Here is a 15,823-nt window from a genome sequence, read left to right as displayed (position 1 = left end):
TTACACGTGAGGAGGGGTATACATAATAAAAACAAGTACAATAGTCTTAAACAATATAAGTCACGACTGGTACAGTAGGCGAAAGGACCATGCCCACGAGGGCTCACAATCTACAAGGAAAAGGTGAGGATACAATAAGTGAGGGTAGAGCTGGTCGTGCAGCAGTTTGGTCGATCGGTGGTTACTGCAAGTTGTAGCCTTGTCGGAAGAGGTAGGTCTTCAGGTTCTTTTTGAAGATTTTGATGGTAGGCGAGAGTCTGATATGTTGTGGTAAAGAGTTCCAGAGTAGGGGTGATGCGCGAGAGAAATCTTGTATGTGATTGTGGGAAGAGGAGATAAGAGGTGAGTAGAGAAGGAGATCTTGTGAGGATCGGAGGTTGCGTGCTGGTAGGTATCGGGAGACGAGGTCACAGATGTATGGAGGAGACAGGTTGTGGATGGCTTTGTATGTCATGGTTAGGGTTTTGTACTGGAGTCTCTGGGCAATGAGGAGCCAGTGAAGGGATTGATAGAGGGGATAGTGGGGGGACAGGTGGATTAGTCGGGCAGCAGAGTTTAGAATAGATTGGAGGGGTGCGAGAGTGTTCGAGGGTAGGCCACAGAGCAGGAGGTTACAGTAGTCGAGGCAGGAGATGATGAGGGCATGGACTAGGGTTTTTGCAGATTCTTGGTTTAGGAATGTACGGATCCGTAAATATTTTTGAGTTGAAGGCGGCAGGAAGTGGAAAGGGCTTGGATATGTGGTTTGAAGGAGAGATCAGTGTCAAGGATTACCCCGAGGCAGCGAGCTTGTGGGACTGGGGAGAGTGGGCAGCCATTTACTGTAATGGATAAATTTGTTGGGGGGTCGCGTGAGATGGGGGAAAGATGATGAATTCTGTTTTGTCCATGTTAAGTTTCAGAAATCTAGCGGAGAAGAAGGATGAAATAGTGGACAGACATTGAGGGATTCTGGTTAGTAGGGAGGTGATATCTGGTCCAGAGATGTAGATCTGTGTGTCATCAGTATAGAGGTGATACTGAAAGCCATGAGATTCTATGAGCTGTCCCAGGCCAAAGGTGTAAATGGAGAAGAGCAGTGGCCCTAGGACTGAACCTTGCGGGACTCTGACAGATAGGGGGCGAGGTGAGGAGGTGGTGTGTGAGTGGGAGACGTTGAATGTCCCGTCTGTTAGCTATGACGCGATCCAGGATAGGGCCAAGTCTGTGATGCCAAGGGATGAGAGGGTCTGTCATAATAGGGAATGGTACACTGTCTCAAATGCAGAGGACAGGTCCAGGAGGAGGAGGACAGAGTAGTGTCACTTGCTCTTTGCGGTTAATAGGTCATTGGTGACCTTAGTTAGGGCAGTTTCAGTGGAGTAGTGTGACTGGAAGCCAGATTGTAAGAGGTCGAAGAGGGAGTAGGAAGAGAGATGGGAGGTCTGTTCAAGATGGACTGGTGTTGTTCCAGTAGTTTTGAGGCATAGGGGAGAAGTTATATAGGGCGATAGCTAGATACAGAGGATGGGTCAAGAGAGGGCTTTTTGAGGATAGGTGTGATGTTTAAAGCTTGAGGGGAAAACACCATTTGTTAGTGATAGGTTAAAGAGATGGGTTAGGGTTGGGATGAAGACTGGTGAGGTTTGGGATGAAGTGGGAAGGGATCGGGTCAAGTGCACAGGTGGTGAGATGTGATCTTGAGAGTAGAGTGGAGAGTTGATCTTCTGTAATGGTGGAGAAGTTGGTTTTGGAGGTGGAGGGCTGGGCAGTTGGGAGGAAGGGCTCTGGGGGTTGTTGACCAAAACCGTCTCTGATGTTATCAATCTTCTGCTTGAAAAATGAGGCAAAGTTTTCAGCTGAGTGGGGAGGGAGGAGGTGCTGGGGGACGGAGGAGTGAATTGAAGGAGTTGAATAACTGTTTAGGGTCGTGAGACAGGGAGGATATGAGAGATGAGAAGTAGGTTTGTTTAGCTGTGGAGAGTGTGGCCTTGAAAGTAGTGAGGGACTGCTTGAATGCGATGAAGTGCTCGTTGGAGTGGGATCTTTACCATCTCCGCTCAGCAGCCCTGGAAGCTTGCCTCAGTTCTTTGGTCAGGCTGGTGTGTCAGGGCTGTCTGTTGATTTTGCGAGCTTTGGTATGTGTGAGAGGGGCAACAGGTTCCAAAGCTACAGCTATTGTGGTGTTATATAGAGCGGCAGCATCATCCACATTGTGTAGGGAACCTATTTCTGTAAGGCTGCCGTCACACTATCAGTATTTGGTCAGTATTTTACATCAGTATTTGTAAGCCAAAACCAGGAGTGGAACAATTAGAGGAAAAGTATAATAGAAACATATGCACCACTTCTGCATTTATCACCCACTCCTGGTTTTGGCTTACAAATACTGAGGTAAAATACTGACCACATACTGCTAGTGTGACGGCAGCCTAAGAGGGAGAAGGGATTCAGAGAGTGAGTGTAGATCGAGGTGTTTAAGATTTCTGCGAGGGTGTGCAAGTTTGTGGTTTGGGGGTTGTAGACAAGGAGTGGAGAGGGAAGAGAATGTGAGTAGGTTGTGGTCAGAAAGAGGAAGAGGTGAGTTAGAGAGGTTAGATAGGAAGCAGAGGCGGGTGAAGATGAGGTGCAGTGTGTGGACATCTTTATAGGTGGCTGTAGAAGACCATTGAGTGAAGCTGAAGGAGGAAGTGAGAGAAGCTTAGTGGCAGCTGAGAGGGAAGTGTCAATGGGCATGTTGAAGTCACCCAAGATGATAGTGGGGATGTCAGCTGAGAGGAAATTAAGTAGCCAGGTGGTGAAGTGGTCAAAGAAGGTGGTGGCTGGCCCTGGGGGGCGGTAAATGACAGCCAGTTGGAGGGGGAGTAGATGCGCCCAGTGTGCACCTCAAAGGAAGGGAGGGTAACAGATGGCTAGTATCGGGGTTAGAGACCAGACTTTGGGAGTAGTTTGGATATAGTGCCAGTGAAGCATGTGCGTGCTGCTCAGTATAATTATATAATCGTTACAGAATTAACAAAACTCTGTGGGCACACCGGTCTTGATGAGGAGGTGTGCTATGGTCAGACATTCTTGATTCATGAAGAGGCGTGCGCCACTTCATGAATCAGGAACTTGGTAGGAGTGGCGTTCACCTCTATGTGCACCTTGCCTTACATCATACTCCATTCTCTGCTGGAGTATGAATTTTGGTATTACTAAGCCTGCCGCTCGTCATGAATTTGATGAGCTGCAGTCGCCATGCCTGCCCATTCTGCCCTAGCTATGCCCACTTTGTTGAGAACCAAAACTAATACTGCCTCAAATTGAGACAAAATTATGCAACTTTTCAAAGCTTTTTTATTCTGGTGTAAAAGCCTTGATAAATCTGGTCCATTGAATATTAGACTTTACTACGGAAATGAGGTATGGTGTAGTCTTACACACTTGGTACTATTCCTCAAGATCTTGGCTGCTGTGACCAAATTGCATTTCAGCTCCCTGCAGTAGAGCAGTTTAGCTTTATTCTAGTATCATGAAATTTGCAGTTGCTATGCCAGTTCCAAAAATAAAGCAAATCGACCATCTTCGATATATGGTAATGTGGTATTGTGCAGATTCTGAGCAGTGTCTTGTTATTCTCAGGCCTTGAGCAGCCTGGTCTCTCTGATGAAACTCATGGGACCCAGACACATTAGTTCTGTACGAGTAAAGATGATGACGACCCTGAGGACTGGCCTTAGATACAAGGAGGATTTTCCAGAGCTGTGTTGCAGGTACTATGTTACATTAGTCTTGTGGGATATACTGAATATTATGAGCATAATGAGCTGTGTTTTGTGTTCATGATATTTTTTAGGTCATGGGACTTGTTTGTGCGGTGCCTGGACCAGACCTACCTGGGCTCTCTTCTCAGTCACGTGATAGTTGCTTTATTGCCCCTCTTACATATCCATCCTAAAGAAACTGTGGCGATTTTTCATTACCTAATTGTGGAGAACAGGTATGGTGGACGAGCGGCTTCAGTACACGTAATATATGCTTATATACAATTACAGTACATTACTTTCATAATACGTAATTTATAATTCTGGAGATATAGAGGGGGTTTGTGGCTGGTTTTTCTCTGATTCTGAAGTATTTCATTTTTTTTGTCCCTCTTGTACTCTGCCGCTGCTTTAGTCATTCTACTGCTAGATAATGTAAAGGGAAGCTGTTACCAGGATCAGGCATTATATAGTAAAGGTATGGGCATAAAGGCGCTGTGATGCGGATTTAATGGGTGTTTTCACTTTAGAAATCAGCAGCTTGGTTGTTCTTTAATCACCATTAGAAATATTAGTGTAATAATCTGTTTGGGCGAGACAGTGGGTATGGTCTTCATCTCTGCGACGGCTCCTCAGCTGCCTCTTGTGTAATTATTTTCATACTGAATAAAATTCCACGGCTGGCGGTTGCGCAGATTGAGCTAGTTGTAGACTTCAGTAAAATGGTGTCAGCTCAAGTGCATATTAGCCTCCCGGCAGTCTTCAGAAAAATGGCTACATATGCACAGAGATCTCGGTTTAATGATGAACAGAGGTCTCAATCTGCACATACGCTGCTACCTGCTGGGGGTTCATGTGCGCATGCACCAACACTGGCGCCATTTTACTAAAACCTGCAACCAGATAGGTCTGCACCTGCGCTGCCCGTGGCTACGCCAGCGCTCAACTTTAAGCAGTATGAAGATGCTTACACCAGAGGCAGCTGAGGGAATGTGGCAGAGATGAAGACCCTACCCACAGTCCCGCCACGATGCATGAACGGATTATTGCACCAAAACTTTTAATGGTGACTAAAGGATAACCAGGCTGTGGCTTAATACTGTGAAAGTACCTGTTAAATCAATATAACAGCGCCTTTATGCACATGCCTTTAGTTTATAATGCGTGATCCTGATTACCTCTTCTCGTTAAGCCACATAACCTAGATGTATGTTACTTGTTATCAGTTTATTCATGTATGTTTGCTTGTTTTGTTTTCTTTTTAATGTAAAGCTGTTATAGATGTGACTTATCTCTTATGTTGTTAGACATGCTGTACAAGACTTCCTCCATGAAATATATTTTCTGCCCAATCATCCTGAACTCAAGCAAATCCTGACTGTTCTCCAGGAATACCGAAAAGTGGGTTTGAAATTTTCCAGTCTTTTGTTTCATGTGGTCTCTTTGGCAGCTGTAAAACATTAAAAGAGGATTTTGGGTACTCACAGTAAAATCTTTCTGGGAGTTTTCATTGAGGTACACAAGTAACCATGGGTGTATGCTGCTGGAATTAGGAGGCTGACACTAGGCAGAAAACGTTCGCTCCTCAGCAGGGTACACCCACAAACTGGCACAAAGCGAATCCGTTCGTGAGAAAGATGTAGGAGAAGCAACAATAAAACAACCTTAAACAGGCCCAACAAAGGCGCAAACCAGGAAGGGTGCTGTGTCCCCCGATGAAGGCTCTGAGAAAGCGATTTTACAGTGAGTACCCAAAATCCTCTTTTCTCTATCGCTTCATTGTAGGGCACAGGTAACCATGGGATGTCCAAAAGCAGTCCCAAGGGAGGGAACAGAAGAACATGCCCATATCAGACCGGTGACGTACAAACGCCGCTGTCAGAACCTTCCTGCTTCGGGTTGCATCAGCAAAAGCGTATGTATGCACCCTGTAGAATTTGGAAAAAGGTATGACAGGAAGACCATGTATCGGCCTTGCAGATCTGCGTCGCAGAGGCCTGGTGGCCAACGGACCAGGAAGTCCCCAACGCATGGGTGGAGTGAGACCTCCCGGTGGGGGTGGTCTATTCTTGACTCGATATGCCTCTAGTGTGGCAGAGTGGATCCAGCAAGTAATAATGGCCCTAGAGGCAGGACTCCCTTGTAACGACCTTCAGAAATCACAAACCAGGAATCGGAGCGTCTGAAGGATGCTGTTCTTGAGAGATACCGACGTAAGACCTTGAGAAGATCTAGCTTGTGGAGAAACTGTTGCAGGATGGGATGGGGATGAGCAAAAGGATGGAAGGACAATTTTCTTTGGAATAGAGAGGAATGCCTAGTGTCAGGCTCCTAGTGGCTGCAGCATACACTCATGGTTACTAGTGATGAGCGAGTGTACTCGTTCGGGTGACCACCGAGTATTTGTTAGGGTTCGGAGATTTAGTTTTCATCACCTCAGCTGAATGCTTTACGGCTGTTAGCCAGCTTGAATACATGTGGGGATTCCCTAGCAACCAGGTAACCACCACATGTACTCAGCCTGGCTAGTAGCTGTAAATTATTCTGCAGCGGTGATAACAAATACTCGGAGGTCACCCGAGCGTGCTCAGCAAAAACCGAGCAACGAGTACACTCGCTCATCACTAATGGTTACCTGTGTCCCCCAATGAAGCGATAGAGAAACTGTTAACTGGAGTTGAGCAAAAATAGTGTCAGTGCCTTGCGACCCTCCTCCTACCTGCTTGACGCCCGTGCCTCTTCTGATTAGTAGGCCTGATGATGTTGAAGAAAAGGCCCTGGGTATGATAGCAAGAAGGAGGAGGTTTGCAGGTCTTTGCTTAGCTGTGGCCTTTGGATCAGGGTCCTTCAAATCTTTTTGCTCAAATCTAATGTTTACTGGTCACTACCCATAATCATGTATAGACAATAGAATTAAATAAAATTTGCAATCAGAAATGATAAATGGATTACAAAAAACAATTTACATTAAAGAGGTACATTATTCTCTAAAGGTTAGCAGTGTAAAGTTATGCTTGTGAAAGAACAAAACAAATGGTTGCTAACCATGTAATCTTCCCTCTGCTCCAGCAGTGTAGCTCTGTCTTCACTGGACCAGAAGAGATGTCATCACGACTACCAGTCACGTGACTAAGGAGCCAATCGGTGTCCTCTGTGATCAGGTGACAGGTGGTCGTGATGTTATCGCTTCCTGTCCAGTAGAGACAGACGGAGCAGAAGTGCTGTCATTCAGTGTGGATGTGTGGGGGTAAGTTTTCCACCTTTTTGTTTATTTGTAAGCATGCCTTCTCTCTAACAACTTTTAAAGAATTGCAGAAAGGCCCTTTAAGTTTAACCCCTTGCCACTGCAGCCAATTTTCACTTTTGCTCCTTCAAGTTTACCTTTTTTTTTTTCTCCAAGAGCCATGACTTTATTCTTCCATTGGCATCATCTTACAAGGGCTTGTTTTTTGTGGGACAAGTTGTAATTTTGAATGACTCCTGTAAAATTGGGAAAGAATGCTGTGAAAAAAACGAAGAAACAAAAATGCCAGCATTGTTTTTGGGGTTTTAGTTTCATTATCGCCTCTCCTTGGGGGACAGAGGAACCATGGGCGTATGCTGCTGCCACTAGGAGGCTGCCACTATGCAAATAAAAAAGTTAGCTCCTCCTCTGCAGTGTACACCCCACCCACTGGCATTATACTCTTCAGTTTAGCTTAGTGTCAGTAGGAGGTGGACACAGGTCTTTCATTAGACCCTTATCTACCTCAATGTGCGTCGTTTCTTTTCAGGTTTTCCGGAAGGGATACAGGGTGAGCAGTCACACCTGTAGTCCCACAAAGCGGACTATGAGTACGGCGTGTACTGCCACCCCGTATCCTCATAGATCCCTCTCCAGGACCAAGAACCTAGCACACAAGCATGCTCAGAAGTCCGGTCCTTGCCCCGTCCCCCACCCACTCGCCCACCAGAGCCTGTTGGTCGGAGGAGACGAGGACGTCCGTCACCAGCTCCACGGACGTCTAATATTTTCCATGTTTTCTAAGGTTAGTATGACGGCGTGGGATGTTAGGTGAGTATTTTGTGCTCCCTATCATAGGGGGCCTCTGTGGATTCCCTACCTCTCCTGCGACTCTGTGCGGCGCCTTACAGGCAGCCGCACTGCTATTTCTGCGGCTGCACTACTATCCCTGCGGCCGCACCTTCTCTGCACTGGGTGACAATTAGGGACAAAAACCGGGGCCCATCTTTTGCGCGGCGGCACTGATGACCGGCCGCGCTGCTTCCCCACGGCGGCAATCACACTGCCCTCTCTGCGGCGCGGCCCCCCTACACGGCCGCGGTCCTTCCCAGGCGCTCCTCTTTACATGCGGCGGGCAGCTGATTTTTTTTCCCCCGGCGGCCGTATCCTTTTAGGTGACTCGCGGCTGCGGTCCCTCCCAGCGGCCGCGGTTGTCTCCTGAGGCCGCCGGCTTCTAATATAGGCCCCGGCACCGGTGCTCCTCTTTACATGCGGCAGCTGCCGCGCCTGTCAGCCGGGGCGTCCGCACCTTTCCCCTTTGCGCCCACAATCATTTCGCACTCCGCCCACTTCCTGTTTCATCGGGCGGGCTTTTCTCCCGCCCAACATACTGTGCATTGCCCACCGGCACCTCTGTGTCTGGCTCCGCCTCCTTCCTCCAGGGACAACGTCTGTGTGTGCTCACTTCTCAGCAGCAGGAGCCCACGCAGCGCGCCCCGCACCTTCACCACCGTCACTCTTCTGTGGGCACAGCACACGATCTGCGCAGCATACAGCACCTCAGGGCAGGATTTCTCCACCGCAAGCGGGACATCTTCCAGGACCTCGTCCGTGAGTAGCTGCACTGCAGACTGACACCCCACTGTCCCTTAACCCGCTGGCATTTTCTTCAGGGACCTCTCAAAATGTCTACCTATAAAGGGGGCCGCTCTTGTCCCCCACTTCTACGTCTTCTGCCTTAGTCAAGTACTTTGCATGTTCGTCCAGTAACAGCAAACTTCCCTCAGGTCAGTCCTCTCCGCTATGTCAGTCCTGCAGCAACCCGATTGTTCCCACCGCCCAGGATCCCCCGTCCGATCCGCCTGAGAGTGATAACCCCCATCCCAGGCTGGGCCTCCTCTCTGTCTCAACCGGTGGCCGATTTAACACGGGTGTCTCAAACCCTGGTGTCCGTGCTGGATCGGTTACCCCTGCAGACCCCTGCAGTGGCCAGCGGGTTGCAGGAACCACCGCCCGAGCCCTCCTTCATAAGCCACAAAAGGTCCAGACAGGAACGTCGGTCTGAGTCCTCTTCTCGCTCCATCTCGCCACACGGCCCTCCCCTGCGGTCGGTGTCCCCCCGATCCTCCTCACCTGTGTCAGGCGAGGCATTCTCTGATGCGCCCTCGGAGGATATTTCGGAGCTGGATTCTAACCAAATCGCCACCATGAGGGATATGGTCCAGAAACTCATTGGGGCAATAAACCAAACCTGTGGCATCAAGGATCTCTCTACGGAACCCGCAGATCAGGCGGTTTCGTTTAGACGGGCCAAACCACCTTCCAAGTTTTTTGCTCCTCAACCTGAATTTGAGGAAATCTTGTTCAGAGAGAGAGAGAACCCGACCAGACGTTTTCATAGGGGAAAGCGCCTGGGTGTGTTATATCCCTTTTCTCCAGAACTTACCGCCAATTGGACGGTCTCTCCCTCGGTGGATCCCCCTGTTTCCAGGCTGTCCACCAACACGGTGCTTCCGCTGTCCGGCGGAGTATCTCTGAAGGACTCTAATGATAGAGTGGTAGAATCCTTCGCGAAGTCAGCCTTTGAAGCGGCTGCAGCGGCTCTATGCCCAGCTTTTGCTTCTACTTGGGTTTCTAAATCCATTTCCAAAGATCTCCGTCGAGGTATCCTGGACGGGGCGCCTCCCGTGCAACTAACGGAGCTTGCCAACCAGATTTCCCACGCTGGTGAATACCTGGTCTCCGCCTCCCTGGATGCCGCGTCTTGTGCGGCTCAGGCTTCCAGCAATGCTGTTGCCATCCTCCGGACCGTTTGGCTCAAGGCCTGGCAGGCGGACTTATCTTCCAAAAAGTCCCTTACCAGTCTGCCCTTCCAGGGCTCTCGTCTCTTTGGTTCCCAGCTGGACCAAATCATTAAGGACGCCACCGGGGGTACAAGTTCTCTTCTCCCCTAGGCTAAGCCTCGTTACCCTCCTCCTAGACGGCAGTTTCGATCCTTTCGGCCTTTTCGTCGCTTCGTTGCGTCAAACTCCTTTTCCCAGCAGCAACAGAGGCCACAGGCACGTCAAGAGAAAAAGGTGGTGTCCTTTAGGCCCACTCAGTCCTGGCGTCCTCGCTACTCCCAGGGTAGATCTTCCAGGCCCAGGACTGGAAGATCCACCTCGGCATGACTCTCGGCAAGACTCCAGCCCAACTCCCAGGTTGGGCGGCCGTCTTCTCTTTTTCAGGGACGTCTAGATTTCCGCAGTAGAGGACGCATGGGTCAGGGAAGTTATATCCTCGGGATACAAGATAGAGTTTGTTTCACGACCCCGGGATCGTTTCTTCGAATCCCGTCCTCCAAGAGATCCCTCTCTAGTTCCGGGTTTCTTCGCAGCCATCGCTTCTCTTCTCAAAGCCGGGGTAATCGTTCCCGTCCCAGAAAAAGAACGGTTCACGGGTTTCTACTCGAACCTTTTTGTGGTACCGAAAAAAGACGGCAAGGTTCGCCCCATTCTGGACCTCAAATTGCTGAACAGGAGAGTTCGTCTGAGACACTTCAGGATGGAATCCCTTCGTTCAGTAATTGCTTCCATGGAGGCCCAGGAATTTCTGTGCTCAATAGACATCCAGGACACCTACCTCCATGTCCCGATATTTTCTGGACATCACCGTTTCCTGCGCTTTGCAGTGCTCCGGGAACATTTTCAGTTCGTCGCCCTGCCTTTCGGCCTCGCAACCGCTCCAAGGGTGTTCACGAAGATCATGGTGGCACTGATCGCCATCTTGAGAGTCAGAGGCCTGGTCCTATTTCCGTACCTCGACGACATCCTCATCAAGGCTCCGTCCTTTTCTCAGGCTCACAAAAGCCTGTCCATTGTTCTCGACACCTTAGCCCGTTTCGGGTGGCTGGTCAACCAGAAGAAGTCCTGCCTTATTCCTTCTCAGCGCATCATCTTTCTGGGCATGCTCTTCGACGCTCGTCAGACCAGAGTCTTCCTTCCCAAAGACAAGAGATCCACTCTTTGTCGGGACATACGCTTGCTCCAGGGTCCTCGGCCTCCCTCCCTCCGATCGGCCATGAAGGTTCTGGGGGGATGGTAGCAACATTGGAGGCGATTCCCTTCGCCCAATTTCATTCGCGACCCCTTCAGCAAGCCATTCTGTCTCAATGGGACAGGTCTGTCTTCTCCCTGGATCGGCCGATCTGACTCTTCTCGGGTCAAACGGTGTCTCAACTGGTGGCTGACGTCACCTCTCATCTCCCAGGGCAGGTCCTTCCTTCCAGTTCACTGGCAAGTGGTGACTACGGACGCCAGCCTGCTCGGCTGGGGTGCGGTTTTTCGCCACCTGACGGTTCAGGGCCGTTGGTCGACGCAGGAGTCATCTCTGCCAATCAATGTCCTCGAGATTCGGGCCATCTTTCTGTCCCTCCGCCACTGGGAAGGGATTCTCAGGGGCCTGCCATTCCGGATCCAGACGGACAACGCCACAGCTGTGGCATATGTCAACCATCAGGGGGGGACCCAGAGCTCCTTGGCCCTTGCCGAGGTATCCAAGATCCTCCTTTGGGCAGAGGCAGCGGTTCCGGTGATATCCGCGGTGCATATCCCCGGCGTGGACAACTGGGCCGCCGACTTCCTCAGCCGCGAGGGCCTTGCATCCGAAGGTCTTCCATCAGATTTGTCTTCGATGGGGGACTCCGGACGTGGATCTCACGGCGTCTCAAATGAACAGGAAGGTTCCGCAGTTCGTCTCCAGGTCTCGCGATCCTCTCGCAGTGGGCGTCGACGCTCTGGCCATTCCTTGGTCACAGTTCGTGCTGCCCTACCTGTTCCCACCCCTTCCATTACTTCCCAAACTGTTGAAGAAGATCAAAGCGGAAGGGGGTGCCGGTCATCCTGATCGCACCGGATTGGCCCAGGAGAGCTTGGTTCGCGGAGCTCGTCAACCTTCTCGCGGACGCTCCCTGGCTCCTTCCAGACAGGCACGATCTGCTGTCTCAGGGTCCGATCTGCCACCTGAATTCTCGGTCGCTCAGTTTAACGGCGTGGCAGTTGAGACCGCGGCTCTAAGAGCGTCCGGCCTTTCGGACCGAGTGATTCACACCATGATTCAGGCTCGGAAGCCTTCGTCTTCCAGGATCTACTACCGTACCTGGAAGGCTTACTTCTGTTGGTGCGAGTCCAACTGCGTTCCATCTATGTCCTTTTCCCTGCCTTCTCTTTTGGCCTTCCTTCAGGCAGGACTGGATTCGGGCCTGGCTCTTAGCTCCCTGAAGGGCCAGGTCCCTGCGCTTTCCATCCTCTTTCAGAAGACTTTAGCTTCTTGGCCACAGGTTAAGACCTTCCTTTAAGGAGTAGCCCACGCTGTCCCGCCGTACAGGGCCCCTGTGGATGCATGGGATTTAAACCTGGTACTGGACGTTCTGAGGGTTTCCCCCTTTGAGCCTCTTAGAACTGATAGAGGAATCTCCCTATCTTGGAATGTGACCTTTCTTGTGGCCATCACGTCTATTCGCCGCGTTTCCGAGTTGGCGGCCCTGTCTTGCCGACCTCCGTTTTTGGTCATTCACCAGGACAAGGTGGTCTTCCGGCCTCCACCTTCTTTTCTTCCTAAGGTGGTTTCCACCTTCCACCTCAACGAGGACATCGTTCTACCTTCCTTTTGTCCAGCTCCGACTCATCCTCTGGAGCGATCGTTGAACAAGCTGGACCTCGTCAGGGCAGTGAGGATCTACCTTCCACTTTCCGGAAGACGGATTCTTTATTCGTAATTCCTGATGGCACGCGCAGAGGCCAACCGGCTTCCAAGGCGACTATTGCTCGCTGGATCAGAATGGCAATTTTGGAATCAAGAACAGAGTGCCCCCTCCTGGGATTAAGGCTCACTCTACCCTGGCAGTCGGCGCCTCCTGGGCGGTGCGCCACAGGGCTTCCGCCCTACAGCTTTGCAAAGCGGCAACTTGGTCTTCCATCCACACGTTCGCCAAATTTTACAAGGTCCATACCTACGCTTCGGCGGACGCCAACCTAGGCAGAAGGATCTTGCAGGCGGCAGTGGTGAGTCCTCTGACCTGATGGAAGTCTGTTTTCCCGCCCTTGGGACTGCTTTGGGACGTTCCATGGTTCCTGTGTCCCCCAATGAGAGGCGATAAAGAAAACAGGATTTTTGGTTGCTTACCGTAAAATCTGTTTCTTGGAGCCTCCATTGGGGGACACCGCTCCCTCCCAATGTTTCTGTTATATGTTCTATGACTGTTTTCACGTTTACAGTTCTCAAGTTTGTGGTTATGGTTTTTCAACCTTGTTCATTATCTCCTACTGCTTTCTCACTAACTGAAGAGTATAATGCCAGTCGGTGGGGTGTACACTGCAGAGGAGGAGCTATCTTTTTTATTTGCATACTGTCAGCCTCCTAGTGGCAGCAGCATACACTCATGGTTCCTGTGCCCCCCAATGGAGGCTCCAAGAAACAGATTTTACGGTAAGCAACCAAAAATCCTGTTTTTCCCAACATTCATTGTGTGGAAAGACCTGGGAACACAATTACAGTGATGCCTAACTTGTATATAGTTTTTTAATATTAGTAATTAAAAAAAATAAATAGAAGTCATAGGGAAGGAGCTGCACACTAGTGATGAGCAAATGTGCTCGGATAAGGCATTATCCAAGCATGTTCGTGTGCTAACAGAGTGTCTTCGGCGTGCTCAAAAAATGTTTGAGTCCCCACAGCTGCATGTCTCGTAGCCACAACACATGCAGGGATTGCCTAACAAACAGGTAATCCCTGCATGTGTTGTGGCCATCAGACTGCTCTCGAATGACGTCCGAGTACAGTCCGATGTTTCACACGCACCCATAGACTTGTATTGGTGAGCGTGTTCTGAATATCGGAGCCACACGCAACAGGAATGAGAAAATAATCGCAGATCAGCACTATCCCATAGTATAACTGTAACGAATGGAAACGGAGGCACAGGTGGTAAAGTTCACATTCGTTTTTATTGTTGTGTGGCTTTCAAACCGGATGGGCGAGGCCAATTAAGGATGGCAGATACCTTCTCCGGATCCATCTTTAATCCTGTGGACGAGACAATATAACCAAGGAAAGGCAGAGAGGATTATTCAGAGACATTTTTCAAATTTAGCATAAAGTCTGTTCTCCCGGAGTCTTTGTAAGACCAGACGAACTTGTCTCCGGTGGGAGGCTAAATCTGCAGAGAAGATCCGAATGTCGTCCAGGTAAACAACAACACACGAATAGGGCAGATCTCTGAAAATATAATTTACGAATTCTTGAAAAACTGCAGGTGCATTACTTAAACCGAACTGCATAACCAGGTATTCGTAGTGTCCGTCTCGGGTGTTAAAAGCGGTTTTCCACTCATCTCCTTTACGAATACGTATGAGGTTGTAAGCCCCTCTGAGGTCCAGTTTGGTGAAGATTTTAGAACCCCTAAGAAGATCAAACAACTCTGAAATAAGTGGCAACGGATACCTGTTCTTTACCGTAATCTGGTTCAGCCCTCTGTAATCGATACAGGGCCAAAGAGATCCATCTTTTTTCTTCACGAAGAAGAATCCTGCTCCAGCTGGCGAGGAAGACTTCCAGATAAATCCTCTGGCAAGGTTCTCCTGAATGTAATCCGACATGGACTGGGTCTCTGTTTGAGAAAGAGGATAGATTCGCCCCCGAGGAGGAGACGTTCCGGGGAGCAGATCAATCGGGCAATCATACGACCTGTGTGGAGGTAATTTCTCTGCCTCCTTTTTCCCGAAGACGTCTGCAAAGGCCCAATAAGAAGAGGGTAGACCTGGCAGAGCAGTGGGCTGAATTGGAGGATGAACAGGTCGCACCGGAATGATAAATCTATCCAAGCATGAGTCACCCCAGCGCAGAACCTCTCCCGTCTTCCAATTTAAGACTGGTTCATGCTTCCGAAGCCAGGGTAGACCTAAAAGTAAGGGGTGAAAGGAACCAGGCAGGACATAAAAGCGAATTCTTTCTGAATGCGCTAAACCTACCCAGAACTCCACTGGCTCAGTCTGGAACCAAATGGACTTGGACAGGGGTTTGCCATCCACGGATGTCACCTGCAACGGTTCTGGAAGGCATTGAACTGTTATGTGATAACTGTCCACAACCGCCTGCTGAATGAGATTTCCGGCAGCTCCAGAGTCCAGGTTACAGAGTTCAGAAAATTTTATCTTGCCAAAGACCATGGAAACTGTTATTTGCAGTGGTGGAGAGATGATCCTTACCAAGGGCTGCCTCTCCTACAGACCCTAGGCACTGGATCTTCCTTCTTTGGATTTGCCTTAACAGCTCTCCTCCTGGCGACGATTACCCAAGCTTACCCGATCTACTTCCATAGCCACGGGCAAGGAGAACAAAGTTGGGGAGCTCGCTGATTCTAGAGTACTAGCAACAAGGTGGTAGGAAGTTTTTTCACGTACGATCTCCCTGGATCGTTCTTGAAACCGTAAGTCAATCGGGACTGCCGGGGAAATTAGGTCATCCAGTGTTGTAGGCACGTCCCGTCCCGCCAGCTCTTCCTTAATTCTTCCAGAAAGACCTTCCCAGAAGATAGCCACCAAGGCCGCATTGTTCCAGGATAATTCAGACGAGAGGGTACGGAACTGCACTGCATACTGAGCCACAGTAAAATAGAAACCCAAAAGAAAACACATGGAGTACACGTCCCATCTTAGAAATATAAAAATATATACTTTATTTCACAATATTAAAAACACAAGTAATCACCAAATACAGAACACACAGATAAGGGAGACTTGGGATAGCACTGAAAAAATTACAGTTACGGTGAACTCCAGAGATCCGCATATACCATTTTATAATAAAGATTCCAAGCACTTGATTGGAATCTTTATTA

General features: G+C 49.5%; 1 protein-coding gene across 2 annotated transcripts in view; it reads left to right on the top strand.

Annotated features, from left to right (window-relative positions):
• ATR (ATR serine/threonine kinase) overlaps positions 1-15,823 on the top strand; it is a 251,380-nt gene that overhangs the window by 55,453 nt on the left and 180,104 nt on the right. For both annotated transcript variants that reach the window (XM_069727562.1, XM_069727561.1), the window contains exons 18-20: positions 3,604-3,734; positions 3,818-3,961; positions 5,033-5,126. In XM_069727562.1, coding sequence (XP_069583663.1) covers positions 3,604-3,734; positions 3,818-3,961; positions 5,033-5,126 — 369 coding nt within the window. The remainder of the gene's footprint in view (positions 1-3,603; positions 3,735-3,817; positions 3,962-5,032; positions 5,127-15,823) is intronic.

The sequence above is a fragment of the Ranitomeya imitator genome, chromosome 5, assembly GCF_032444005.1.
Source record: "Ranitomeya imitator isolate aRanImi1 chromosome 5, aRanImi1.pri, whole genome shotgun sequence".
Classification (NCBI taxonomy): Eukaryota; Metazoa; Chordata; class Amphibia; order Anura; family Dendrobatidae; genus Ranitomeya; species Ranitomeya imitator.
Note: the sequence above shows the minus strand (reverse complement) of the source record. Positions and strands in the feature narration are given on the sequence as shown.